At 37.2% G+C, this 27,414-nt stretch overlaps 1 protein-coding gene and 1 long non-coding RNA gene across 4 annotated transcripts in view; one reads left to right on the plus strand and one right to left on the minus strand.

The window, feature by feature from the left end:
• On the minus strand, positions 1 to 26,989 carry LOC106087602 (extracellular superoxide dismutase [Cu-Zn]). 3 transcript variants are annotated; one of them, XR_001221293.2, is made up of 6 exons: positions 26,722 to 26,981; positions 11,924 to 12,028; positions 11,619 to 11,831; positions 8,727 to 8,977; positions 4,787 to 4,901; positions 111 to 246 (listed from the first exon to the last, which is right to left on the minus strand). XR_001221293.2 is itself a non-coding variant. In XM_013252711.2 (5 exons), exons 2-5 carry the CDS (start codon positions 11,987 to 11,989, stop codon positions 132 to 134), a joined length of 645 nt encoding a protein of 214 aa, XP_013108165.1. In that variant the 5' UTR covers positions 11,990 to 12,028; positions 26,722 to 26,982; the 3' UTR covers positions 1 to 131. The 3 variants fall into 3 exon arrangements, 2 of the variants coding, with proteins under 2 accessions (XP_013108165.1, XP_013108164.1); XM_013252711.2 differs by lacking the exon at positions 4,787 to 4,901 and having other exon boundaries at positions 1 to 246; positions 26,722 to 26,982; XM_013252710.2 differs by lacking the exons at positions 111 to 246; positions 4,787 to 4,901 and adding an exon at positions 306 to 615 and having other exon boundaries at positions 26,722 to 26,989.
• LOC131998042 (uncharacterized) overlaps positions 22,233 to 27,414 on the plus strand; it is an 85,367-nt gene continuing 80,185 nt past the window's right edge. The window contains exon 1 of the long non-coding RNA XR_009398504.1: positions 22,233 to 22,516. This is a non-coding gene — a long non-coding RNA (uncharacterized LOC131998042). The remainder of the gene's footprint in view (positions 22,517 to 27,414) is intronic.

Here is a 27,414-nt window from a genome sequence, read left to right on the forward strand (position 1 = left end):
TTATGTTTTTAATGATATATATTTAGTGGTGGCCTTATAGGTAACAATTTAAATATTAAATCAATAGCATCATGTTGTGAATTTACATCGAAATAAAGGTTTGGCGGAAATACTTGTACAATTCGTTTTATCTAGACAGTTGAATAAAAAAATGACAAAACTAAGATAAAAAGGGTGGATGTTGTCATTCCCATCATCATTGATGCACCGTTCTTAGTACAGGGCCACTCTGCACCATCCTCCAAACTGGAAAAAAATTTAATTTATTTATTGAATTTTCTTTTTTTTTAATTTTTTATTTTGTTTATGGACCCAAAGACACAAACACCCAACGTTCACTTTTGTTGAATTTCAAGATACATTTTCTAATAGAAATATGGATAGGAAGGCTGATAATGATATGGCTGTGGATAATGGTATGGATAGGAGGGGGGATAGCCAACATGAGTATAAGGATATGATGGGGAGGAGAGTAAAGGATAAACAACATGATCCTTGGGCTTATCATGGGGTACATAAAATGTGGGCTGATATGATGAATGCGGTGGTTGTTGTGGTGGTGCTGGCGATTGTTGACTCAATGATGGAGTACAAGGCAAAGGCGGATAATTAGGGCTGAAAATAAAAGTTAACGAATAAACAGACAACACACTTAAAACATTAGAGACAGACATGGGTATGGTTGGAAGAGGATGGTGATAATCAATTGGCGACTTTGAGAACCACTTCAAAACTACAAACATGTTAAGTGTTTTAACGGGGGGTGGCAGAGGGAGTTGTTATGAATCGCTTGTGTGTGGATATTTTATATTGTTCAGTACGCAGTTAAGTAAATGACCAAAACACAAATACACCTTGTTTTTAGTTGTTTATTAGACATTCCCCTTGTTTGTTGTTAAAATCGATGTTGGATCCAATATCCCCTGTGGATAATGTGGATGATGACACAAGTGTAAAATGTTGCAGACTACAAAAGTTTTCCACTTTTTAATCACTTTGATAATAATGAAACTGTAGCCTGTTCCCAAAAAAATTAAGCAAGAAAATTTTATATGGTGTGCAATTTTTAAATGATTTAAATGATCACTCAAATATTAAGGTATTTGTCGTTTTGTAAAATGTAGCAACAAATTAAATCTAATTTGAATTCATAAGAAGTTCATGTCAGAAAAAACATGTCTAAGTATAAAACTTACAAATTATAAATTTGAAGAACATCAAAATTTCAAATAAAAAAATTAATGAAATTTTTTCCAAACACAAATATTAATACAATTTTCTTTAAAGATGAAAATTCGTTACAAATTTTTGAAAAAAAAAACTATAAATTTCTAAAGAAAAAATTACAGTAACTTTTCTAAAAACTTAATTTTAATTAAATGTTCTCTAAAAAAATGTCATTGAAATTTTTCCTAAGACAACATTTTCTTAAAGTTTCTCCAAAAACCAAAATTTGAATAAAAATATCTTTAAGGACAAAATTGAATGGATATTTCTCTATGGACTAAATTTCTTTAAAAACAACATTTCAAAGACATTTTTTCAAAAGAAACTTTCACAAAAAATTTCTTAGCAGATCTCGATGTTTTTTCAAAAATTTATTTCTGGAAAAAAATATTCTTAACCAAGGCATATTAACAGGTGGCCGCATCAACCCAGCTGAGAGAAATTGATATGTCAACTCATTTTTGAATTCGTCGTACAAAAATATAAATATTTTATAAAATTTAAACTCAGGGCATATTATGGCACGCGTCTAGCAACCTCATTCACTATCAGCTTCACTCAGGGAACTAAGGTCTATTGTCTCGCCCCCGAAAGATTTAAAAAGCGCAGAAGAACACTGATAAAATTTACGTCAGTACAATACCAGACATTAAATAAAAGAAGATTACGAGTCAATATGCATGACAAAACGGCCAGGTAGTCTTGAAAAGGTCTCTCCAATATGCAATTTGAAGCTATAGTATTCAATAATGGCGAAAGGACTATTGCATGAAAATGATTTAGACAGGAAAATAGGTTTTTGTGTACCCATAATCCTGCGAGAGGGTGTCGCAATTTCCGGCAGTCTCATAATAGGTGCTCAACCGTCTATGACTCCTCCTCATCTCCACAAATCAAGCTTAAGTTCGCCATGTGACTAGCGAAAGGTCAAAGTCCTGACATTGCAATTGCTTTTCAGGATATTCAGTAGTGAGAGCGTCAGCTCCATCACATCTAGAAGAGGTCCCCTAAACATGATGACGATAACGTCACCCTCGTAACCAATCCCTCCTTGGTAGCTATCTACGGCTACAATAACCTTATGAAAACTATTTAAACCTGCCATTTTGGTGGTTTTGTGGGTTGTTGTTGTTGTAGTAGCCACATTTTCATGTGGAGTAGACGACACTCTTCAGGTTCCTACACCACTACTGTGGTACAGGGTATTATAACTTAGTGAATTAGTTTGTAACACCCACAAGGAAGAGAGATAGACCCATTGATAAGTATACCGATCGACTAAGAATCACTTTCTGATTCGATTTAGCTATGTTCGTCTGTCTGTCCATGTTAATTTGTGTACAAACTACAGGTCGCAATTTTCATCCGATCGTCTTCAAATTTGGTATGGGCATGTTTTACGGCCTAGAGACGAAGCCTATTGAAATTGGAAAAAATCGGTTCAGATTTGGATATAGCTCCCATATATGTGTTCGTCCGATTTGCAGTAATACTGCAATAAAATGGTCATTTGTTAACCGATTTTCTCGAAATTTGGTATGGGCGTGTTTTTCGGCCTAGAAACAAAGCCAATTGAAATTGGAAAAAAATCGGTTCAGATTTGGATATAGCTCCCATATATGTGTTCGTCCGATTTGCAGAAATACTGCAATAAAATGGTCATTTGTTAACCGATTTTCTCCCATGACTTCCAACATACGTGTCAAATATGGTACGAATCGGTCGAAAACCTGATATAGATCCCATATAAATTGATTTTCCAATTTTACTTCTACAGTGCCTACACCACTATTTTGGTACAGGGTATTATAACATAGTGCATTTGTTTGTAACACCCAGAAGGAAGAGAGATAGACCCATTAATAAGTATATCGATTTACTCGGAATCACTTTCTGTTTCGATTTAGATATGTCCGTCTGTCCATGTTAATTTGTTTACCAATTACAGGTCGAAATTTTCATCCGATCGTCTTCACATTTGGTACAGGCTGGTTTTTCGGCCTAGGGACGAAGCCTATTGAAATTGGAAAAAATCGTTTCAGATTTGGATATAACTCCTATATATATGTTCGTCCGATTTGCAGTAGTAATTCAATAAAGTGCTCATTTGTAAAGCGATTCTCTCGAAATTTGCCAGGAAGGATTTTTTAATGACTCTTGGCATTGCCAAGGAATTTCATGGAAATCGGTTCAGTATTAGTTATAGCTCCCATATATATGTTCGCCAGATTTTGGGTAATTTGCAATAATGTTGTCATTTGTCAACCGTAGTTATTAAAGTTTGGACAATTTTTGCTCGCCGAGGTCCATCAAAAATGTTTCAGAATTGGATATAGCTCCAACATTGTACTTATAGGGTTGGTGTAGGGTAATACAGTCAGCACCGCCCGACTTTTGCCCTTCCTTACTGGTTAAATATGAGTTTTCTTGCTTGACACTCAAAAATTATTAAATTTCTTTCTTCTTGCTCTGATTGGTCGAAACAAATTTGCCGAAAGTTTTAAATGTCAGGGCGAATAGAATTTTCTTCGTCCTGTTTAAAAAAAATTTTGACATATCAAGTTCCCAAAAAAGATGCTTTGTTGTAGCAATTCGCCGATGCGTCCACATTATTAAATACGCCTTGTCCTTAAGTTTTCTATGAGAAAAATTTGTCTTTAAATAAAATTTACAAACTCGAAAAATTATTGCCGAACAAGTTTACAGTGACTATAATAATGACGAAATTTAACTTTCGTTCAAATCAAAAAAAGAACTGCTGCTCAAGGTTATAATTTCTTGATAGAAGCTGAAACTGAAACATTTTGAACAATCGTTTGCTTGATTCAACTGTGGTGATTTTGAGATGGATTATAAGGGCCTGGTCGGCCGAAAAAGTTATAAAATTAGGAAGATATTTGTCAAATGCAAATACAACTTTCATCATCACTGGGAATCATACAAGCCATTTTCCTACGTTTAAAAATATTGGGATTCATATAAAAGCAAGGAATTTGATATCCATTTGAACTGGAGTCGAGAGATGTTGAAAGACGATATTGTACGTCGGAAATGCTGCTTGATCGTTTCAAAAAAAAAAAAAAAATAGTTTTCACAATTGTGTTGTTGCTGGTGACGAGATATGGATACATTGCCATTAAAGGAAAGAACTTTTTTTTTGAAAAGTACGGCAAAATGTGCTGTTGTTATAAAGTATGCTAGTAAACTAGGTAGTGAAGGAAAACCGCGATATGTGTAGCTTGCAAGCGGTATAAATTATTAAGTGGTTTGTTAAACCTTAAAAGAAGCTTTTTAAGCTGTTTTATATAAAAGCCAGAAATAAAATGGAAGAATTAAAAGATAATAATAACGAATTTGTAACTAATAATTAATATATTATGAAAGAAGCAACTTTGTGTACCCATTGTTTGCTAGCCGTATGTATATAAGAAAGTTAATTAACATTTTTTGTAGATTGGCTAAAAACTACCCATGTTTAGTGACAAATGTAGATCTGCTGGTATAAAACTAAGCCCAAATATGTAAAGAGGATATTTCAAGCAACCATATTGTGACTCACCAACGACCGATACGGGTTAAAGAAGAGACTTTTGAATTGGGTTAAAGTTGAGCGTTCCGAACCGGGTTAAATACGATACTACTGTGAACAATCTGAGGACTCTGGGGACATCTCCCTATAGGGGGTTTATAAAAACAAGTAGAAATGGGTTAAATTCGGCCAGATTGAAACTTAAATACCCCCACCACAGGTTCTATGAAGGTTTAGCTAAGTGTTATCATAAAGTATATGTATTCAATATAATCGAATGCTATTCAAAACAAGTAGAAATGGGTTAAATTCGGCCAGATTGAAACTTAAATACCCCCACCACAGGTTCTATGAAGGTTTAGCTAAGTGTTATCATAAAGTATATGTATTCAATATAATCGAATGCTATTCAAGTTATTCGTGCACCAAATGAGTTCTAAAAGTCAGATCAGAGCCAAACATGGCTTATGTTGAGATTAATGACAGGGCTACATCTACTTGTGTAGTAGTTTGAATCGTATTCATTATGGATTTTGAAGGATAAATCAGTTTCATTTTCACATATCTAAGGTTTGAAAAAGTCAAACGTTCTGGGCCGCATTTTCGAAAAATATTTGCGTAAAAAATTTTTGACAAAAAAAAAAAGTTTAAAAGTATTATTTTTTGAGATTTTGCATTTTTAATAGAGCCACGGACAAACATCTTTAAAACTCCGATGGCCGTTTTCACAAAACTTAATGAAGCCTTTTAAGTTCTATTAAGGGAATCTATCGAATAAACCTATTTCAAATCTATATTAGGTTTTGTGAATAACGGCGAAAATGTTTAGACAACATAAGAACATCTCTTATCCTATGGTGGTGGGTATACAAATATTAAACTTTAAAAAAAAACTAGAGAACTAAAAAACAAATAAGTAAAATGAATAATAAATTCTAGAACATCTAAATTACTGATAAAAATAAACCTTAAATGCAAGGTTCATTGGTAAAAATAACTATTTTAAATAAAATATATTTATTTATACAGTGGCACAGAAAAGTCTACACAACCCACTGAAAAACACGTTTTTCAAATTGAATTTTTTTTACCAAAAAGTTTTTCTAACTAACATCTATTGTTGCGAAAATTGTTTACCATGGTTCCCAGTACTTTATTTATTGTAAATTTTCAATGAAAAATCTTATCCTAACAACGATACTGTTATTTATGAAAGGTATGTAGACATTTCTTTGTCACTGTATATGTAAATATCCACTCTTCAGCCTAGTACTGAGTTCAAAGTTTTTGTCCGAGCAGCTGCCAAAACGCACTATAAAACAAGTTGAAGCGTGCTAAGTTCGATCAGGCCGAATCTTATATACATTCTCCATGGATCGCATTGGTTAGTTCTTTGCCCGGTATCTCTTCATAGGCAAACAAAGGATAATACATTAAAATTGCCATGTTATTGGAGCTATGTCTGGATATGGACCGATTCATCTATAACAGGTTACGGACCGATTCAGCTATATCAGGTTATGGAGATGGTTTAGACGTTGGAGACCATAGTAGAAGTCGTTGTACAAAATTTCAGTCGAATCGGATAAAAAATGAGCCCTCTAGAGGCATAAGAAGTATATTTGGGAGACCGATTTATATGGGAGATATGCACCAATTTTGACCATAAATGGCATAGTTGTTGCAAGTCAAAACAACACACTTCATGCAAAATTTCAACCAAATCAGATAAAAATTCCCACTAGAACAGTGGTGGCCAAAATAAAAACAAAACAAGTAAAAAGGCGTTAAGTTCGGCCGGGCCGAATTTTTAATACCCACCATCTCAGGTATATATGTAAACCACCTTTCGTCAAAATCCGATGAAAAATGCATACCTTATGCCGTATAGCAGCTATATTGAAATATGTTCTGATTTGGACCAAATACTAATAAGTACAAGTCATTGTTCAATTGTGCATAACGTATTATTGGTCTTTTTAGTAGCTATATCTAAAAATAAATCTGAACCATATATGACACGGATGTTGAAAAGCCTAACATAAGTCACTGTGTCAAATTTCAGTGAACAGTGAACCCAATACTTTAAATCGAGATATAGGTCTATATGACAGCTATATTTAAATCTGAACCGATTTGGGCCAAGTTGCAGAAAGATTTGTAGAAGAACCTAACACAACTCGCCGTCCTAAATTTGGGCGAAATCTGACAATAAATGCGCCTTTTATAGACCCAAAACCTTAAATCGAGAGATCGGTCTATATGGCAGCTATATCTAAATCTAAACCGATCTGAGCTAAATTGAAGAAGAATGACGAAGGGTCCAACACAACCCGCTATCCCAAATTTCGGCGACATCGGACAATAAATGCGACTTTTATGGGCCCACAAAACATTCGTTGTTGTGTGAACAAAAAGAAGAAAAATGTTTGGCCACCACTGCACTAGAGGCTCAAGAAGTAAAAATCGGTTTATGTGGGAGCTATATCAAGAATGGAACCGATTTGGACCATGTATAGATCCAAGATCTGTTTTACAATATATGGCAGCTATATCAAAATATGGACCTATAAGGCCCATTTACAATCTCCACCGAACTACACTAATAGGAAGTATTTGTGAATATTTCAAGCGCCTAGATTAAATGCTTGGAAAGTTATCGCGCTTTCGACCGACAGACAGAAGGACGGACATGGCTAAATCGATCGTGAATGTCAAGACGACCTTTGTTAGGTTTATCATCAATATTTCGATGATATGATGACCTTACAAAGGTCGTTTTTATACCCCTATTCTATTGTAGGCATAAAAATGGTAGCGAAGATAATGCAAACACATTTCGTAGAAATGGTACTGAGTTCTGTGAGTAAAATAGTAGCGACAAGTCACTGTGACAATAAAATTTCAATTTCAATTTATTGTTCACAAACAATTCTGTTTCAATGCAGTTGCTTTTGTTGTGTTTTACTTATATCGTCCAATAGGATGCATCATATTTCGCAATCAATTGAAAGACAATCTTCGTGCGAATGAACTTAGTACTTGGCTTTAGAGAAAAATGTTTAAACTCCCTGTTTGGGAAGATGTTAGCGAGTTTGGTTTACTAGTGCTAGGGACGTTTGTTCGATTTCCCACAAAATCATTTGCCTGGTATGTTGGGGATTTATGAATTGTGTCTGTGAAGGACTATCTTACCTAGACAAATACTTCTACCTCTAAAACTCTTCGTATAATGTCTCCTTCATACATTCAGTAATTAGACTTTAGCGAATTAGTCTTTATTCTCTAATTCGCTAAGAGATCGAGTTGAAAGTATATGAACAAAAATTTAGATTTGTAGTATGAAATTTATAGTTTAGGATAGAGAAGCAGTCTGTTGAAGAGACTCACTTAGATAATAAAAGTCCATTGTGATCTACTGGTTATTACTTGGTGGCGGTAGTAAAGTACCCATGACTTCGCGCTGCTTTTCCCCTCAAGGGGTGAAAAATACGATTTTTTTTCATCGTAAAAAAATTAAAGGATTTCAAGCGTTATATTCTTGCTAAATTGAAAAAGAACAGCAGATTGTTCCACAAACTTTTTAGTGACATTATTATCATTCAGTTAGACAGTGTAGTGTTTCTTTAGATTTTTAACCCTTTTAGCACATGGAATATAGAAAACTTTTGTCCTTGACAGCTCCTTTTCTTAGACAACCCACGTATTTAGTAAAAACAAAATAAACAATACGAACGCTTGATACACACATACATACATATAAAGTAGCTAGCGACATTAGACAATTGTAAATAAAACAAATCACACAAAAATAAATCAAAATAAAATGTATATAGGGATTATTCAAATTGACAGACAGCATTAATTGAATTAAGTAAAAATGAGGCGTGGGTTTTTTTTGGTTTTTTTTTGGTTTTGCTTTCACGCCGCGATACAAGTAATCGATAAGGAGGAAAAGCTTAATATTTACTTGACACCAATAACACCGCAGGCAGCACGGCCACCAGCATTGCCAGTTTTCTTGGAGTCCGGATGAGTGGTCTTGCCCAAATCGTCCACATTGTCGTGTATAACAAGACCACGACCAATAATGGTGCGGGGACCAGTCAGGCTGATCAAATGATCCGAGAATGTGGTATCCACTACACCATCGGCATTGGCTTCAATGTTACCCAAATCACCGACGTGACGAACTTCATCACTGCGACCGCCATGATCCATCTAACAAAGAAATAGAATAGAATGAATATAAAATGTTGTCGCTTATAACATGTTAAAAGATATTTGTTACGATACTATAAACTAATACCAAGCATTTTTCGGTAAAAAGAAATAGATCTTAAATAATTTCCAATTTATGAAATATGTTAATTTAAATAATTTCTTTTTATATATATGAAAACTATTGGGTTGCCCAAAAAGTAATTGCGGATTTTTTAAAAGAAAGTAAATGCATTTTTAATAAAACTTATTGTAGAATGAACTTTAATCAAATATACTTTTTTTACACGTTTTTTCTAAAGCAAGCTAAAAGTAACAGCTGATAACTGACAGAAGAAAGAATGCAATTACAGGGTCACAAGCCGTAGAAAAAATTTGTCAACGCCGACTATATGAAAAATCCGCAATTACTTTTTGGGCAACCCAATATATACAATAGCAAGTTATTACAAAAAACAAATGGCCAAGGCGTATTTAATATGGTGGTCGCATCAGCACATCTGATGGAATTTGGAATCATTATTTAAACCTCAAAATAAATATTATATAAATTGATTTTTGTGTTTGCTGCTGTTTTGGTTCTTTAAACTTAGGCGTCTAACAACCTAAATCAATTTACGGCGGTACACTTCCTGACATTAGAATGAAGAAGATAAGGAGCCAACATGCATGACAATAATGGGGGCCTATAGCGTGCTAAAGAAGTTCTCTCCAATCTGCCACTTCAAGCCTCTATTGCAGTCAAAAATGGCGAAAGGACTATGTGCATGAAAATAATTTTGACCGGAAAAAAGTGTTCATTTGAATTCAGGCAGTGTCACAATAGGCGCAAAACCGTCAACCAGCGCGATTTCAAAGTCCTGACATTGCAATTGCTTGTTAGAAGCCCTATCAGTAGTGAGAGCGGTAGCTCCACTCCATCTAGGAGAGGTCCTCTAAACTTACCAAATTTGTTCATATTGGTGAATAGCATCAACTTTATCTTTCGAGGGTTTACGTCAAGCCCATCTGCTAATTATGGCAGCATACTATATGCTAATTATGGCAGCATACTATATGCCACCCACTAATATGAAAACTTAATCCCCGTAACCAACAAACTTTATTTAGCTCCCTCCTTTTCAAATGATCTAAAAATCCGACAATTATTCAAGAGCCCCAAAGGGTTATAAAAATCATTCTTGAGCTCTAGCCACAATATTCCTAGTAAAGCCCTTTGCTAGTGGTACGCTAGTTATCCTGCCCATCAGCATCGTATGAACTCAATTCAAGAGGAATTCTCATGTCCACCAGTGAGTCATGCATTTGACAGATTTGATGTGTGGTCCCTGGTTATAATAGAGTAAAACGTCTATGATATTGGAATCAATCCCCGCCCCATTGGAATTTAGCTAGAACTACCCTGGTCTACCGTGGAAGGTTAAATGCATTCCTGGTAGCTAGTTTACCGCTTCAACCAGCTAGTGGAAACTATTTAAACCTGCCATCTTGATGGTTTTGTCTGGAGCTAATAGCATTTTTAAATTTTTTTTTTTTTTTGCTTGACCCTTAAAAAAATGAAAAACTTCCTTCTTCTTTCTCCGATTGGTCGAAGCAAATTTGTCGAAAATTTTAAATGCCACGGCGAATTGAGTTTTCTTCGCCCTGTTTACAAGTTTTGACATATCAAGTTTCCAAAAAAGATGCTTTGTTGTGGCAATTCGCCGATGCGGCCACCTTATAAATACGCCTTGCAACTGGCACTTGTCTACTTAGGTTATAAGAAAATGAAAAAATTCAAATTCTTATGAACCCATTCCTTGCTATTATACTCACATAAGTACAGTCGAATAGATTTTTTAGGATCTTCAAATTTACGAACATAAACAAAGTGGAACTGTCGCGCTTGGTTTCTTTGATCCCATGTTCCTCGTATAATTAACAAAACTTTTTCTTGACACGTTTTGGGGAAAAAATTGGGCTTCAAAAATTTTGCAATTTTACAACATTGAAAAATTCAAACAAAGATTGTTTTGAAAATTTTTTCCGCGTGAAATTTCTGAAAAACTTTTTGTCGTATCAATTGAAATGAATCAATTGAAAAATTAATAGAAAGTGTTTTTTTTTCTTCATTTATTTATATTCCTTTGCAGGATATTGCCCGGCTCTAGACCATTTGTTTAATGGCCTTCTATTCCAAGAATAGAAAAAATTTAATAGTCAGCATTTTTCTTTTTTTTTGTATAAAAAATTTTAAATAACAATTTTGTTAACAAATTAAAAAAATAATAAAATCTACGTCAATATAAGTACTTTAAATAGTAAATAAATTTAAATTTCATTAATATTGGACAAAGGAATCGATAATTGGATGTTAATTGGTTAAAAGTTCGCAAAATTTGTTAAATTCATCTGCATATATTCTCTTGATATGTGCAGTTTTTAATCCAGTTTTTGTCATAAAAAAAATTTTTCGAAAATAACATAATGGGTTTTTTGGATTGTAGTTCTTTATAACCATATTAGCAGCAAACCATTTTTGCATGACTTGAAAATGGTTTTTTGCTATTCTATTTTTTTTTTAGAATCAAAAAACAGTTGGATCTATCTTTCAAGTAAATTGTAAATACTTATATATTTGAAATATTTGCATAGCACTTACCTTGTCAGGATTGAAATGACCTCCCAAGCTAAGGCAGCCATTTGTCAAGTCTCCTTTTTCATGGACATGGAAACCATGTTTACCAGGTGTCAAGCCGGTAATGTAAACACGTACATGGACATTTTCACCACAGCCATTCTGTATGAATGTGACATTTCCAGTGGCTGTCGAAGTTCCTGTCACATAGGCTATGGCTTCAATGCGAGTGTTTTTCTAGAAAAGATCCATGATAATGCATCAGGAAAATCACTCCCTCATATTTTCCTTCTTAAATCCTCTCGTAGAAAACGTAAAACTATACTTACTTCTGCTGATTTGGCCGATACTGCCACAATGGACAATAGGCTTACAAATATTTGCCAAGTATTCATTGTTGAGTTTATTTTGTTGAAGTAGCTTTGAAAAGATATCTGTAAGAAATGAAAGGTTTTAGGTAAAATTCCTTGGTTTTGTTTCAGTCATCTTCAGGGTGTATGGTTGGAAGTTTTTTTTAGTTTGTCTTTCCATTACGTTATTAATATAGTGTTGTAGGTTTCAAGTACCCATACTTGTTCATATTTTTATTTCTTATCGTAAATTATATTCTCAAGCAAACGTGGGATGTAAAATGTTACACCAAAAATTATTTTTTAATATTTGTTAGTTTGACAGTTTTTTCAATGAAAAGTCAAAGGAAACATTCTAAAGGCCTGGTTATGCTCATGTAAATGTACCGCAAATGTAGAATAAATGTATCGTAAATGTAAAGAGGCAATAATGTCTATTATAAAATGTAGCATTTGACATTATAAACAAACCAATTTTATTAATAAATAAGATTTGAAGGTGAGGGAGGATCTGGCGTCGGAAAACTTCAGTCATATCTCAAGGTCAGGTCGGAGGAGACGGCCCTCCACGAAGTGGTGCGTGAAGTCAAGACGTCGCTCCAACTAAACGATTAGGCGATGGCGGCTTTCCTAGTTATTGAGAGGGTATTTAATAACGAGGAAATGGGTTGACAGTCACCGCCCTGAACCACACGGGGGTTCAACTGAGTTACTCCCTGTTTGACTGTATACTATGTGAAAAGACTATTAACGCGGACTTCTGAGATAATGTTGTTGTTGTTGTAGCAGTGTTGTACACTAAGGCGATAGCCCTTGCCGATGGAGGAATCCATCGGGTCATTTCGGTACGTACAAACGGCTGCCATGGGATTGGGAGATAATGTAGTCAGAAGGCGGGCGATATAGAGAACGCCTCAAGGGTGAGGTGTGATCGGGATTCAAAGAATGGGAAGCGAACCCTGTGTTTGAAGAGAATGATACCACGGTCATTATAGATAGCTCCAAGATGGAGACAGGGACTGGATTGGCGCCATACTCCGACACACAAGTTATCGATACGTCGGTAAGACTGCCGGACGAGTGTATGTTCTCTAGGGCGGAGCTCTGTGCCATAACGATAGCAGCAAAGGGAATTCAGTGAAGGAATTTAAAGTTTTCGAGATCAGTATACATATATGGCGGCCATCAAGTCCGTGAGTTCTAGGGAAGTGAGATCCGAAGTTCTTGGCGGAATGTGTGGAATCCCTGAATAGACTCCAATTTCCAACATAGTGCTAACATAGATTAGCGCATACAACAGCTACGTATTGGCGCTTAACCCCTACTCTCTTCTTGTACTTTCTTTTTATCACATATTTTTGATTTTTTCATTTTCTCTTTATAACAGGTTAGACTGGCCACCGAGTGAATTCACCTTTTCATGTTGGGTTAACCATTCAACCTAAAATTTTGACAAATTGTGATAAATTCCAAAGAAAAATCATAGAATAGTAGAAAAGACATTTTCTAAATGTACATTTTTGTTTTTGAAATTTGTTTAAGCTTCAAATTTTGTCAGTACTTTCCGGTTATGATCGACAGACGTTCGGTAATCATTAGTATGTGCATTAATAAGCCTAAACAAAATAGCTGACACACATAACTACTCTCAAATACAAAAAATAGTGAGAGGACTATCACGACTGAACAATTAGTTGATGTTCTCGCCAGTATTCGAACCTATGCGCCACAGTGACCACGATATTTATGTGGTGGACAAAGGAAACAGTTGTTCTGTATAAACCTCATTGGAATGAGGTTTGTAGGTCCAAATATAGCTGATCCTTCCAAATAGCATAGCAATTCAATGACAAAAAACTTTTGTTAGTTTAAGATATCAAATCGAAAACTTGCGTAAACTAAAGGGTGATTTTTTAAGAGCTATAGGAAAGTTTTTCAAAAAAAAAAAAAGCAAACACATAAAATTCAGAAAAATGCATGAAATCTTTATTTGAATCCATAGTACGGTCCAGGGACGTAGCCAGGGGGATACGAACTCCTTCCTAACTCGAACTAGAATTTTTCTAACTTTTGGGTATTTTTCGTCGTTTATGGGTTAATACAAATTTTTTAAATACCGAACGCAATGTAATTTTTTCAAAATATTTTTGTGATTGTTTTTCAGGAAAAGTTGTTAAAAGTTTCTTCAAGCCAAAATTTTCATGGAATTTTCTTGCCTAAAAATTGTTCCGAATAACAAACATTCAACAAAAAGTTTTCTTAGACATAATTCTACATGAATTTTGCTGTTAAAACCAGTGTTGTCCGAGATTACAACACACACCAACCACTATGGGACGCGTTCCGTCATTTCGTTAGAATAACTCATCGGCCAAATTAGGTGTAGAGGCTTTAAGGGTCATACACTGGTAGGTCGTATTTATACCGTTTAAACTGCGAAAACGTGTCTACGATGTAAGCACGACACTAATACAAGTCTGACACCTTTCACACTAGTGTGACACTTTCACTATAAAACTAATATATTCGCAAAGACAACCAAACTTTGAAGGCTTTGAAAGAATAGGATCGGCTTAATAATAGTGTGATGGCAATCAGTGCAAAATTCAGCGTTGACTTTAAGACCAAATGTCTTCGCCGATGGGTCAGTTCTTGCTTCCAATAGCGACCAAAATCTTTAAAAAAAATAAAAAAGATGGATATTTTCCAATTTCACTGTAACAGAAGAATTTTGGCAATTTTCGATTTTGAAAAAAATAGGGATGCCCCCCCTCCACCAAATAAAATCCTGGCTACGTCCCTGGTATGGTCCATAAAATTTAATGCCTGAAATGGTCCATCCGCTTAGTCCAATTTTGGCATACTCCTTCCGGTATCTCAATGTTGTCTTCCAATGCGTCAATTAAAGCGGGGTTGTCTGTATAGACATGAGCTTTAATATAGCCCCACAAAAAATATTCTAAAGGCGTTAAATCGCACGATTGAGGTGGCCAATTGACATGTCCCGAACGTGAAATAAAATGTTCACCGATCTCGCCTCTCAAGAAGTCCATTGTTACGCGTGCTGTGTGGCATGTGGCACCGCCTTGTTGAAACCACATGTCAGGCAAGTCAAGCTCTTGCATTTTGAGCAAAATAATTGGAAATCAACTCACGGCAGCGCTCACCATTAACCATGCACATCATCTTTGAAGAAGTACGGTCCAATAATGCCACCAGCCCATAAACCGCACCAAACTGTGACTTTTTCTGGATGCATTGGTAGCTTTTGCCATGCTTCTGGCTGATCTTCACTCCAAAATCAACAATTCTGCCATTGAGCCAAAAATGAGTTTCGTCGTAAAATGGAAGAAACGCTCGATTAACTTTCTTAACAGAGCACGCATTTTGATAATAAAATACAATAATTTGCAAACGTTGTTCTGTTGTTAGATGATTCATGGTTAAATTATAAACCAAACTGAAGGTGTTTGACAGTGAACAGTAAATAACACAAACAGCGCTCGTATGTCAAAACGTTCTGAGTACGTATAACCCCAAAAATGTCAAGCTTTACGATAGAACTGTCAGTTGGCAGATTCCAACACAAGGGTTGTTCAATCCCGAAATATAAAAGGGAACTCTCGAACCCTACACCACCACTGTGGTACAGCGTATTATAACTTTGTGCATTTGTTTGCCGAACCTTTTCAGATGTTCTTGCAGTTTATTGTACTGTTATGGGGATTGGCAACGCTACTAATGATTATTACGATTAATGGTGCGATACACAAACTTTTTTGTACATTTGTAGGTGTTTGAGTTCGCCCACAATAGCCGGTTGTAATTTTCCAGCCAAATTGACGCAATTATGCGATTACGCCATGGAGGCCACCGTAGCGCAGAGGTTAGCATGTCCACCTATCACGCTGAACGCCTGGGTTCAAATCCTGGCGAGACCATCAGAAAAAATTTTCAGTGGTGGTTTTTCCCCTCCTAATGCTGGCAATATTTGTGAGGTACTATTCCTTTGTTTCTCATAGTTTTCCGGGGCAGGTTACTGGCCCAACGCCCCAAACATATGGGTTTTATTGGAATGCACATGTATTCCTCGTTGTGGTTGGCCGCTTGCTTCAAGATCCGACGTTCGCCTCCAGCCGCCCCTAACCTGGGAACAGACGCTGATGTTGGCCATTGCTTATTTGAAGGCGCCAATAACTCGCCTTGTCATCTCGAGTATCATTGGCACTCAGTATTTAATTAAGAGCCAGAGCCACTTTTCTCCTCACTGAGACTCTCCTCTCGAAAATCGCCGACTGCCCGCGGCCGCATTTGCAACTACTCCGCATGAAAACGGATCTTTCCACCATTCGCAACCTTTGGATGCGCCCGGTAGGTTTCAGCTAAGCTTCCCGTGATAACGATGGACACCACACATGTCGGAGCTCAAAGCTCCAGCCTGTGTGGTACTCATAGTTATCCCGTATCGCCCGAGGAGATACTATGCCATGTAAAACTTCTATCCAAAGAGGTGTCGCACTGCGGCACGCCGTTCGGACTCTGCTTTAAAAAGGAGGCACCTTTAAACTTGAATCAGACTGCACTCATTGATATGTGAGAAGTTTGCCCCTGCTCTTAGTTCAATGTTCATGGACAAAATTTTCATTTTTGCGCGATTAGGCTTGAAATTCATCACGAATAACCTTATTTTTAAACAAATTTAGTCAAATGTACTGAATATAATTCCAGTGCAAAATCGTACGGTATAGTTATCTATATCATACGATAATAACCGCTAACACGAGATTTGCACTGCATGGTATGTACTAGGATACCAAATATCTACATGTATGTAGACTGACTTCCAATATCCATGTGAAGTATTATCCACATAAAATCACACAGAAAGAAATTAATGAAAAACCTGGAGTGTGTATAAGATTTGACCTTGATGTAAGGAGACCCATGAAAATTGCGGAACCATTACGGAAAACATATTACGATTTATATAAAATAGCCCACGAAAATTTGACCTACCCGCTAGATACTTGTTCCGCAATTACTTTTTGGGCAACCCAATATTTGGCTTAGTTTACTACGAATTTGATTATTTCAAATTAAGATTAAACTCGACGATATAATTGAAACGATAAGGAAGCAAGGATGATAAGATTATGTATGTACACCAAGGAATCCCAAAGCAAATACATTGGTGCACTATAAATTGCTGTTATTTGACATTTGAACAGGTTCCTGAAACCATAAAGGCCACGCGTATTTGTGACCCAATTACTTATATGTGAGTTGTGTTTTAAATGGATGTGGGGGGAGTCCTAACGTATACGTTTTTTCATTTTGTATTGAATGGTTACCCATACGCCATCTAATACCAATGACCAAAGTCAGCCAAATGGATAGTAAGCAGCAATTGACCATGGTTTGAGGCATATTATTATTTTCCCAATTGTTAAAGCCTAAATGACATCACCCAGAGGGTGAAGTGTAAACATGTCAAAGTTGTGCCACCACCTCAATCACCATTAATTTGAGACTTAATATTGCTTGCATTAGCAATCAAATATCGCTCCAAAGAAAACTATGGAGAAAAATAATCATTTTTCATTCAACGAGGACTAATGTGAATACATTTCACACCTGCTTGATATCAAAACCAAAAGTCGAATGTCAAATGAATTTTAATTAGAATTGAATTTAATTCTTATAAATCAATAAATACATAAAAATATTCAAATGCCAGAGTTCAACAAAAATATTGTTCCTTTCATGTGATTCAACATTTTTCTCAAGCAGAATCTAGATGTGCCCATAAATAGTCAACACATAGAAATATCCGTCTGCTACCCCATTAAGGCGGCTAACAAGGCGCATATATTGGCATATCCCTTTATGCTTCGGAACGCCTGCACTCAAATCCTGACGAGAAAATGAGAAAATTTTTCTGCGGTAATGGTCCTCTCACTTATGAAGCTAATTCTTGGGAGTTGATTTTTAGTACCCACCATGGCGAAACAATTAATGGTGGTCTCGTTTGTACAACGACCACTAATCATATGGTCATCAAGCTGATCGACGTTTTGCAAACACACCTAAAGAAATTTGTGTGCGTGTGTATATACGTGTGCGTACATGAGCAAAGAATATGCGAGAAAGAAGATAACAAGAAAGAGAACGCAAATAAATATCTGTCATCTTTATACCGTCAAACCTGGGCGGCTGTTAACAGCTTTTCGCGTGAGACCACCTTCATAAACCCGCCCTAGTACCCACAAAGGCCTGTGTTTTAATTTATATTGTTCGGATGCGATCAAAATATATATAACCTCTGTACAAACCGATGACGCCAGGCTGGATGAACACGATGGGAGAGCAGCCATCGGCGTCTCGCACTTGAAATGGAAAATTACTTCAGGTGGCCGTTTAAATTCTCGTACGTGAGCTCAGTTGAGTAGAAACGATCGTTTTGGTAGTTTGAGCATTGCTCCATTGGGAAACTTTGCTAGACAGAAAATTCGCTACATTCATGGAATTGCAGCGACTTCCTTGCTCTCTCGAGTCTTAACTGTTTTTGATTTGGTGTAAGATCGTGGCGCTTTTGGAACTTGTAACGCTTTATGTTACATATATTGCATCCCTTCACGGGATATTTTGAGATCTTTAGCCATTTGATTGCAACTATAGTGTGAATTTCGTTAAATTCGATCCTTTACTCGGCGAACCGTTTCAAGCGTTTGGCGCTACCAGTAACATTATCAAACGCCCAAGTGTTTTAGAAAGACGATTTTGTGGTACATATTGCGACCAATTATGTACCACCGCAGCGCAGAGGTTAGCATGTCCGCCTATGACGCTGAACGTCTGGGTTCGAATCCTGGCGAGAACAGCATGAAAATTTTCAGCGGTGGTTATCCCCACCTAATGCTGGCGATATTTTGGAGGTACTGTACTATTTGGCACCCAGTCCAGTTAATTTTCAAAAAAAAAAATTGAAGCAGAAATACAGTAATTTTTTGTTGCTTTTTACCTAGGGCCTTAAGCCAATTGCTTATGGCTCGACTTTGACATGAGTTGCAATTGCATTTTTGTTGTTTTTTGAATATATATCGCAAGTCTGCACAACAAGACAAAATATCGAATAACTATTGCATTTAAACATAGAAGAGAAAATTAAGAAGCAGCCAGAAATGAAAGATTGGCTCGATGGATTCATAGCTTTGCTATGTAAAATCAATTTTTTGTTTGTTTGTCTATATAAACTCCTCAACGCTGCAACCGATTGAAACAACGGGATATGTGGGAGGTCGCCTTTGCCCTAACAACCGCAAAGAGTAAATGTCCGTGTTGGGATTTAGGGATAATACAACAAAAAGCGTGATCATCAATAACAATATCAATATGGTATCTAGCGAATCTATCATAGAAATATGGCGTCAATTGCCTGGGGATCATTCCAACCTACATCAAAATATGGATTCAAGTATCGAAGGTTCTTAATCTACATTCCAACTGAAATGATAGACAAAGCTGGCCAACACCTGCAGCTTGCACAGTTGTCACGGTTACAATGTGCTACGTAAAGATCGCTCAAGGAATGGAGTTGAGGGATTGGCCTTTGTGATACACCATTCCGTGCAATATAGAACCATCTCGCCTGCGCCTGGGCTGATGCTGAAGAATCTGAATTTACCTCGAGTTGAGTGCCTTACTACTGTGCTGTCTTTGAACATCCTTAAAGTTCTCGGTGTCTGGAAAATGGACAGAGTGATCTCGCTACTGAAGACTGGAAAGGACCGAGTTTGGGGACAGCCATTACAATTTATCGTGGGCGAAGTTACGAATGTCATCCGTGGCGCCAAGTCATCCAAGGCGTTGGGCCCCGACAAAATCTGTACACTGATGCTGAAGAATCTGGATTTACCTGGAGTTTAGTACCTTACTACTGTCCTCAACCTGTCTTTGAACATCCTTATAATTCCCGATGTCTAGAAAATTAGCAGAGTGATACCGCTACTGAAACCTGGAAAGGATCGAGTTTGGGGGAGTCGTACAGACCGATCTCGCTTCTCTCACCAGTGGCAAAGCCGCTTGAGGCATTACTCCTCCCGAACCTCGTAGGAGACTTTCCATTCGCCGAACATCAAAATAGATTTCGAAGACTCCATGGCACAACAACTGCTTTGCATGCCATTACCGTACACATTTGCAGTGGCTTCAATCTGCCCAGGCCATGTGATAGGACGGCCCTCGTGACACTGGACCTATCGAAGGAATTCGTCACGGTCAGCCATGCCAAAATATTTGAGAACATCGCCAAGACGTCCCTCCATCCAGGCCTGAAACGTTGGGTGGCGTATTATCTGTGTGGCCAGTCGTTTTGTGGAACTTAGGGATAAGAATTCGAAGCACCGTAGAGTGAAACAGGAAGTTCCCCATGGCGGGGTGACATCTCCAGCAATTTTTAACCTCTACCTATCCTCCATTCAGACGGCATAGAGATCGTATCATATGCGGACGATTGTACGATCACCCATTGTTGACATCTGCGATAGGTTGAACGTCTACCTCAACGAACTTGCCTCATATTTTGCTGTAAGGAATCTAAAGATATCTACTACCAAATCTTCAGCCCCATTGTTCACTACTAATACGGGTGAGGTGCATGCCGAGCAGACTGCGATGGTCGATAGAGAAATGATTCCGACCATCAAGTGTCCCAAAATACTTGGCGTCACATTTGACAGCTCTTACACATTCTTCCCACATGCCACAGCAATTTGCGATAAAGTCAAAAGTAGAAACATGGGCCTCAAGTCACTTGCCGGCACAACTTGGGGTGCAGACAAAGAAACCTTGTTGTCCACGTACAAAGCAATTGACCGCTCTGTGGTAAGTTATACAGCGACAGAGTGGTCTCGTCAGCTTTGTGGCTCGCAGTGGAATAATATTCAGATATGTCAGAACCACTATCCAACAGGAGACAAAGATCCTACCCGTGCGGAGACATAACTATATGCTGTCTAAGCAATACCTTTTGGGCTATTATAGCAGAGACCATCCAAATCATCTTGTCGATAGATATCCACCGCCCAGAAGCTTTAAGATAGATCTACGTGATCTAGGGCGTAAGGTTCAGGGCTACAAGAGAGAACCTCTAGATCAAGCGGCATATCAAGCGGGTCTAGACAACATTCATGCAGACACGGTAGCAAATGCGGTAAATAGCTACCGGGTGAATGTAGTCTTAGGAGAACGACCGCCTCCCATTACACCTGAAATTAGAGTAGTTCTGGCTCAATTACGTTCCATCTGATGCAGCCGCCTCAACTCCTACAGAGCAAGAATTGATGCCAATGTACAAGATGTATGTCCCGATTGTGACCAGGAACCACACGATACACGTCATCTGTTTAACTGCCCAGCCAGACCCACTCGACTCAGACAACAGAATCAAGCAGACGAAAGATAGAACACAACAAACTGCTACAACAACAACAACAACTGAAATGGCCATACAAAGTCAAGTATCTGAGCACTAAATTTTTACTTGACGGAACGTGTCAGCACGGCTCAAAAAAAAAAAAACATCCCAAGAGAACATAAAGTCCGATCAAATGAAACATTGTCCAGAGTAAAGAACGAACCTGAAATTGAAATGTAAAGTTAGGCTCCTGAAAGTCCCCCAAAAAGGCAATATAATATAAACAATATAATGTGCAAAACAATGTATCCAGATACACAAGTGCCAACTTGGTAACACTTTGTTAGACTGGTTGGTGGCGCTTGTGAATATATTGGGTTGCCCAAAAAGTAATTGCGGATTTTTTAAAAGAAAGTAAATGCATTTTTAATAAAACTTAGAATGAACCTTAATCAAATATACTTTTTTTACACATTTTTCTAAAGCAAGCTAAAAGTAACAGCTGATAACTGACAGAAGAAAGAATGCAATTACAGAGTCACAAGCTGTGAAAAAATTTGTCAACGCCGACTATATGAAAAATCCGCAATTACTTTTTGGGCAACCCAATAGATAAATGGGAATTATGTAAGAACTTGCCGCAAGCAGAATTCTACTCTCAATATTTTTTGCTGTAAATTTGATTTTTTTTACTTTTTTTGGCAGAGCTGCATGCTTTGAAGAAAAAAAAAAGTTATAGAACCTATAAGCTTGACATTTGCTGTAAAATTTTGAAAGCACAAAAGTTTTTCTGTTATTTCTATTCTATTCTTTCTAAATAATTTCTAATAAAATGACGGTAAAGTGTGCAGATTGAACAAACGAATGCATAGGTTTTGTTATCATGTATTTGCTATCGTTAATTTCGCCTTTTTAATTAAAGTTTAATCAAAACGATTCTTAGTAGCTAATAATCGATCAGCAAAATACCCCTTCCCAAGGCATTTCAGTTCGCCACAGACCTGGCTGCCACAAAAATATATTTCGTTAAATTAGTGTCATTATACGATATGGTGGTGGCTGGTGGCAAAAAAATTCTAAAAATCTCGTGCTTTGATCAAATGCTGTGTGTTGTGCACGCTGTACTTATGAATGTGACAAAAAATCAGCATCAAAAGGTAATTCCACTTTTTTCACAAACCCGTCATAGTCATCATCATCATCAAGTTGCTCCACACGTTCACTTTGTCGGTTGACTATCGCTTTTGTGTCGCACTACTGACCTCTTCAGTTAAGTAGCCTTTTTTCGTCTGTCGTGTGTTCGTTCGTTTTATATGTCCGTTTGTTTTGATTTTAACCTTAATGTATGATGAGATAAATAGAACTGGAACTGACTGGGTGGCTGAGCTAAGCTGAAGGTGTAACATATACCAGCGTACACCCAGAAAAATAAATCTGCTATTAATAGCTAACGATGTCTGCTTAAATTTGATGAGTATTGTATGATATTTACTCCATATTGAAGGCGGGCTTATTGATTGTGAGAATATTCTTGAAATAAGCCGCCAATGATATTCACTCTTTATTTATTTTTATCGTTTTAATCATATTTTTGTTATTTTTATTTCAATTTGGAGGGGAGCTTTTTGATTGCGTGAATATTTTTAGAAAAGCAACGGTTTACATTCCCTTTGTTCTTTCACATACAGTTTAGTCCTGCTTCAATTTACTTTGCATAATCATATATATATTTATTTATATACACCGCTTACTTCGCTTGTAACATTTTGAAATATTGATTTCAAGGTGATTTGACCGTTCGTCTGTCGGACGAAAGCAAATTAAATTTTAAACCATTAAAGAATGCCGCTTTAAATTTTGCTCTTTATTGAACTTCTTTTTTAGATATAGGTCGGCTGGACTTGTAAATGGGCTAAATCGGCCTTTGCTTAGATACAGCTCGCATATAAACCAAGGGTCGCATTTTTATTAGATTTTGCCGAAAATGCCATTGTCTAGTTCTGCTAAACTTAAGTATGGACCAAAACCTTGTATAGCTCTCATAAAGACTGATCTTCCGTATGACTACTAAAGTAACTTGGGAGGCTAAGAAGAAAAATGTAAGCTTAATATAATCCAAATCGTTCGGTTACCTTATGTGCATATCTTACTTCCCGATAACATAGATTATGTATTCTCTTATCACTTACAAAATTGATGCCAATTATTCGCATCGGTCCCAAATTTTACGCCAGGTTTCAAAACATTTTCAGCGGTAGTTATAACCTCACCAACTGAATATCAACGTTTATGAGTATGTAGAGGAAAGGAAATTTTCCCACGAACATTATATTAAGCAACTGCGGAGAGATTTTTTATTTAGAAAAGTTGAAAATCAAGGATGACTTGACATTTGTTTGAAAAAAAGTGAGTGAGGGGTAAGCGCCAATACGGCTCTGTCGTATCCGCTAATCCATGTTACCACTATGTCGTGAAACTGGGGTCAATTAGGGGATTCCACAGACCCCTCCACAGACTTCGACCTCACTGTACTAGAGTCCATGGCTTTCAGGCGTCTTTTAATAACCAAATAATCCCGCGGCGATCGATGACCGGAACGAGCTTGACACATACAAATGTGGCTACAACATCAGCAACAACAACTGATTTCGAAAACTGTAAATCCCTTCCCAGAATTTCTTTTGCGCCTGTGTGTGTTGTAGTATAGCCCCATTCCAGTCCCTGTCTCCTGAAACCGTCCTCAGCCCGCTCACCGCATCCATAATGTTTAGAAGGGAAACTTGACCGTATTCTGTCTCCCCGTGCGGCTCAGGTCGTGACTGTCGACCCTTCTCCTCCTTATTAAATGCCCTCTAAATATTCGAGAAGGCTGTCTCAACTTCTCGCATCACTGCGTGGAGAGCCGCCTTCTCCGACCTGCCCTTGAGTGTTGCCTAAAGTTCTTCGACGTCAGACCCTCAGTCACCTTCAAGTCTTTTTCGTTAAAAAAAATTGTTTTGTTTGAAATGTCAAGTGCTAGGTTTTGTAATAAGCATAATTGCCTCTTTACATTTACGATAGATTTGTTCTACATTTAATCTAATCTACGTTTTGGTTTACGTTGAAGACATTTTGCTGGCAAGTGTAAACGAAGAAGCCATGATATACGTAGAAAATTTGTTGGAGAAATATTTTGACATAAACTATGCTCAGATATTTCTCGTTCTTCAATAACTGCTGGATGATCACGTCCAAAGACTGGAGTATAAAATCCAATTACTTAAATCTCGGAGTGAAAAGGGCTAACTCTGTACTTCCTGGGGTCACTCTTAACTCATTTCTCATAGCCCATCTCAACAGCCTTCCTAATCTGATAGTCAACAAAAATTTTACGACGTTGTCCGCATATGCACTAGTACGACGACTTCCGCCAATGCGATCATTCTAACGCCATCTCTCTTGGGGTTCAACAAAATTTTGTTTATCATTAGGTTCCAGAAATTTAGCTCCTCTGCTCCTCTTTTCATCCACTTTGGACCACTCTATCTCCGAAGTTCGCGTTGATAATACTGCCACGTAGCAGAAAAACTCGGTTGGACCCCCGGTGGTCCAAACTGGTGAATATCGACCCCATCTCTATGTTGCAAAATGCTTCTTCAATTTACAGGTAGAGTGTCATCGCGTACTCCTCCAACTTGTCCATGATGTTCTCCTGCATCATTCCCCCGTCTTTGTTGTTCATAAAATTGATCATTTTAAGCTTTCTTTATTTGTAATGTCAAATGCTACGTTTTGTAATAGGCATAATTGCCTCTTTACATTTACGAGAGCATAACCAGGCCTTAAGAACTCATTTGAAATTTCAAGAATCTAACCACAGCTGTGTAAACAAACAAGAGTTGCGGCAGGATAGACTCACTTAACCAACTGAATAAAAGCTGCAGTTAACTAAACGACTAAATGACACAAATGTCATTGAAATTGCAGCGATTTAGTGTGAAATGCTGCTACTTCTTAGATTTCACTTTTGTCTGGGAATGCATCATAATCCATACCGATATTGAAAAGATTTTGTAGACGAAAAGCCATCAGTGTTGTATAGGTTGTTCGGGGAATTATTTTTAACCACACAACCCTACTTCATACAAATACCTTGCCCCCACCAAACTAATAATGGCGACATTTTTGAGTGTTATTGTCTTAAGCAGCAGTGCGTTCGGTTTCGGCTAGAAAAAGCAGACTACAAGATTGGCAAAAGTTAATCTTCAAATAAACAACTTTCTCATATATGAGAAAAATGTCCCCATTACTGATTGTAATCGAGCTTTTTTGATTTTATTAACAACACCTAGTTTTGTTTTCAACAGTCTTCAGCCTCTGTGCCTGCCTAACGAATTTCTTTGAGTGTAATCATGGCAATTGGAAAGTCTATTTTGCTATATTTTCAATATTCAATGTTGCCGCTGCAGGGTCAAGACTACCACTTGTGTAAAGGTTAAATTGGGAGGTCACTTGATTTCCTGGATAATCACAGTAATAGAGAGCGACTGTTCAATGAATTAAAATTAGACTTTTGTTTTTTTAGTCTATGCTATTTTCACTCTGCAGATTTTTGAACAACCTATCCGACCAGTATTCAAATTATTGAGATAACAAGTTTTGCAAAAACTTAAATTGGCATGCTTACAAGTGTATGAATTGCAATGAAATTGCATGCAACACTGCATTACTATTCAATCTCGGATAGGGTTCCATACATTCTTTTGATAGTTTCCATAATTAGCGCATTGTTTTTGATGTATTTAAATGCGGGTTAACACTTCTTTATTTAACTTTTTCCATTGTTCCTTGCACTCTCCTCCGGTTGTTGAATATCTGAATAAGCGGCAATTCATTTAAAATAACCGGTTTCAATTTAATTTGAGAAAAATAAAAGACAATGAAACTTGGCCAAAAGCAATACAATTGAGGTATTGCGCACTGAGAAGTTGTATGAGCCTTGAAGACGAAACTCAGCACCATCCCCAGGCCCTTCCTTCTCTACAACTTGGTAGACTACCTGCGAGCCGCCATTACGAAATTAAAATCGCTAAAAAACAAAAACTAAACAAAACACATGTCTCACATCTGGACTACAAGGAAACCCCATTATTTGGGTTGCTTGTCTCACATAGACCACTTATCAAAAACTAGTAAAAATTTTTGAGTTGTTAAGATAGGCAGCAGAAGCGGTTTCCTAACTATCGATGCGGCGATTTTTTATGGCTGAGATAAATTTATGAGGTTTTTCTATCACCTGGAAGACGAATGATAGTAAAGCCTATGGGTACTTAATATTTCTTCACCCCTATCGTAATTTTCCCCTATCAACTGTTCTACTTACCTTGCTTAGCTAGCAGTAATGTGGTTAGGTTTGCTGATCACAATTAAATTTAGAAAAAAAAAATTAAAACAAGGTTTGGCACTCTCCGATTTGATCGCAGACACAAGAAATCCGACCGTTTAATACGAGCACTGGCACACAACTGTTCTCTCTCGTGGTAATGAATTATTGTTTTGATCAACTGGCGATGTTGCTTGAGGTGACGGTGCTGGTGGAGCTGGTGCTGCTGCTGTTGGCTATGGCGTTAATCCAATCCATTCAATCCCTCCAACGAGGCGAAAGTGAATTGCAATTGAACAAAAAAGCTTTCAGTCTTACCTTGTGTTGTGATTTGTTTTGTTTTGTTTTGTTTTGCGGCGAAAAAGCCCCAGCACCCACGGCATACGAGGTGCTTGTCAAAGTACTCGACCTGAAGTTGTTTTTCGTGCATTCAAACAGATTACAAGAACGAAAAAAAGAGGGAGAGAATGAGAGACTAAGAACACAACAAGTAAAACCCCGTTGAGTTTGGCCTGGCCGAACCTTGGGTACCCACCATCATGGATACTGCTAAAAATGTATACAAATTAGCTCGATTTATTATATGTGGATTATTTTATGCTCAAGAAGTAAACTCGGAGAATTGTTTTATAGAAGCCTATATACAGGATAGAGTCTCCCAGGGCTGTATTTTGTATGGGGTTTGTGCAATCG

Source organism: Stomoxys calcitrans, chromosome 5 (genome assembly GCF_963082655.1).
Source record: "Stomoxys calcitrans chromosome 5, idStoCalc2.1, whole genome shotgun sequence".
Classification (NCBI taxonomy): Eukaryota; Metazoa; Arthropoda; class Insecta; order Diptera; family Muscidae; genus Stomoxys; species Stomoxys calcitrans.

What these genes read in the sequence shown, in the direction of transcription:
- LOC106087602 (XM_013252710.2), bottom strand. Translation starts at nt 11,989, where the DNA reads ATGAATACTTGGCAAATATTTGTAAGCCTATTGTCCATTGTGGCAGTA. An exon ending in TATCGGCCAAATCAGCAGAA is followed by an intron (nt 11,832 to 11,923) that starts GTAAGTATAGTT and finishes GATCTTTTCTAG; the next exon opens with AAAAACACTCGCATTGAAGC. An exon ending in GTCATTTCAATCCTGACAAG is followed by an intron (nt 8,978 to 11,618) that starts GTAAGTGCTATG and finishes TTTCTTTGTTAG; the next exon opens with ATGGATCATGGCGGTCGCAG.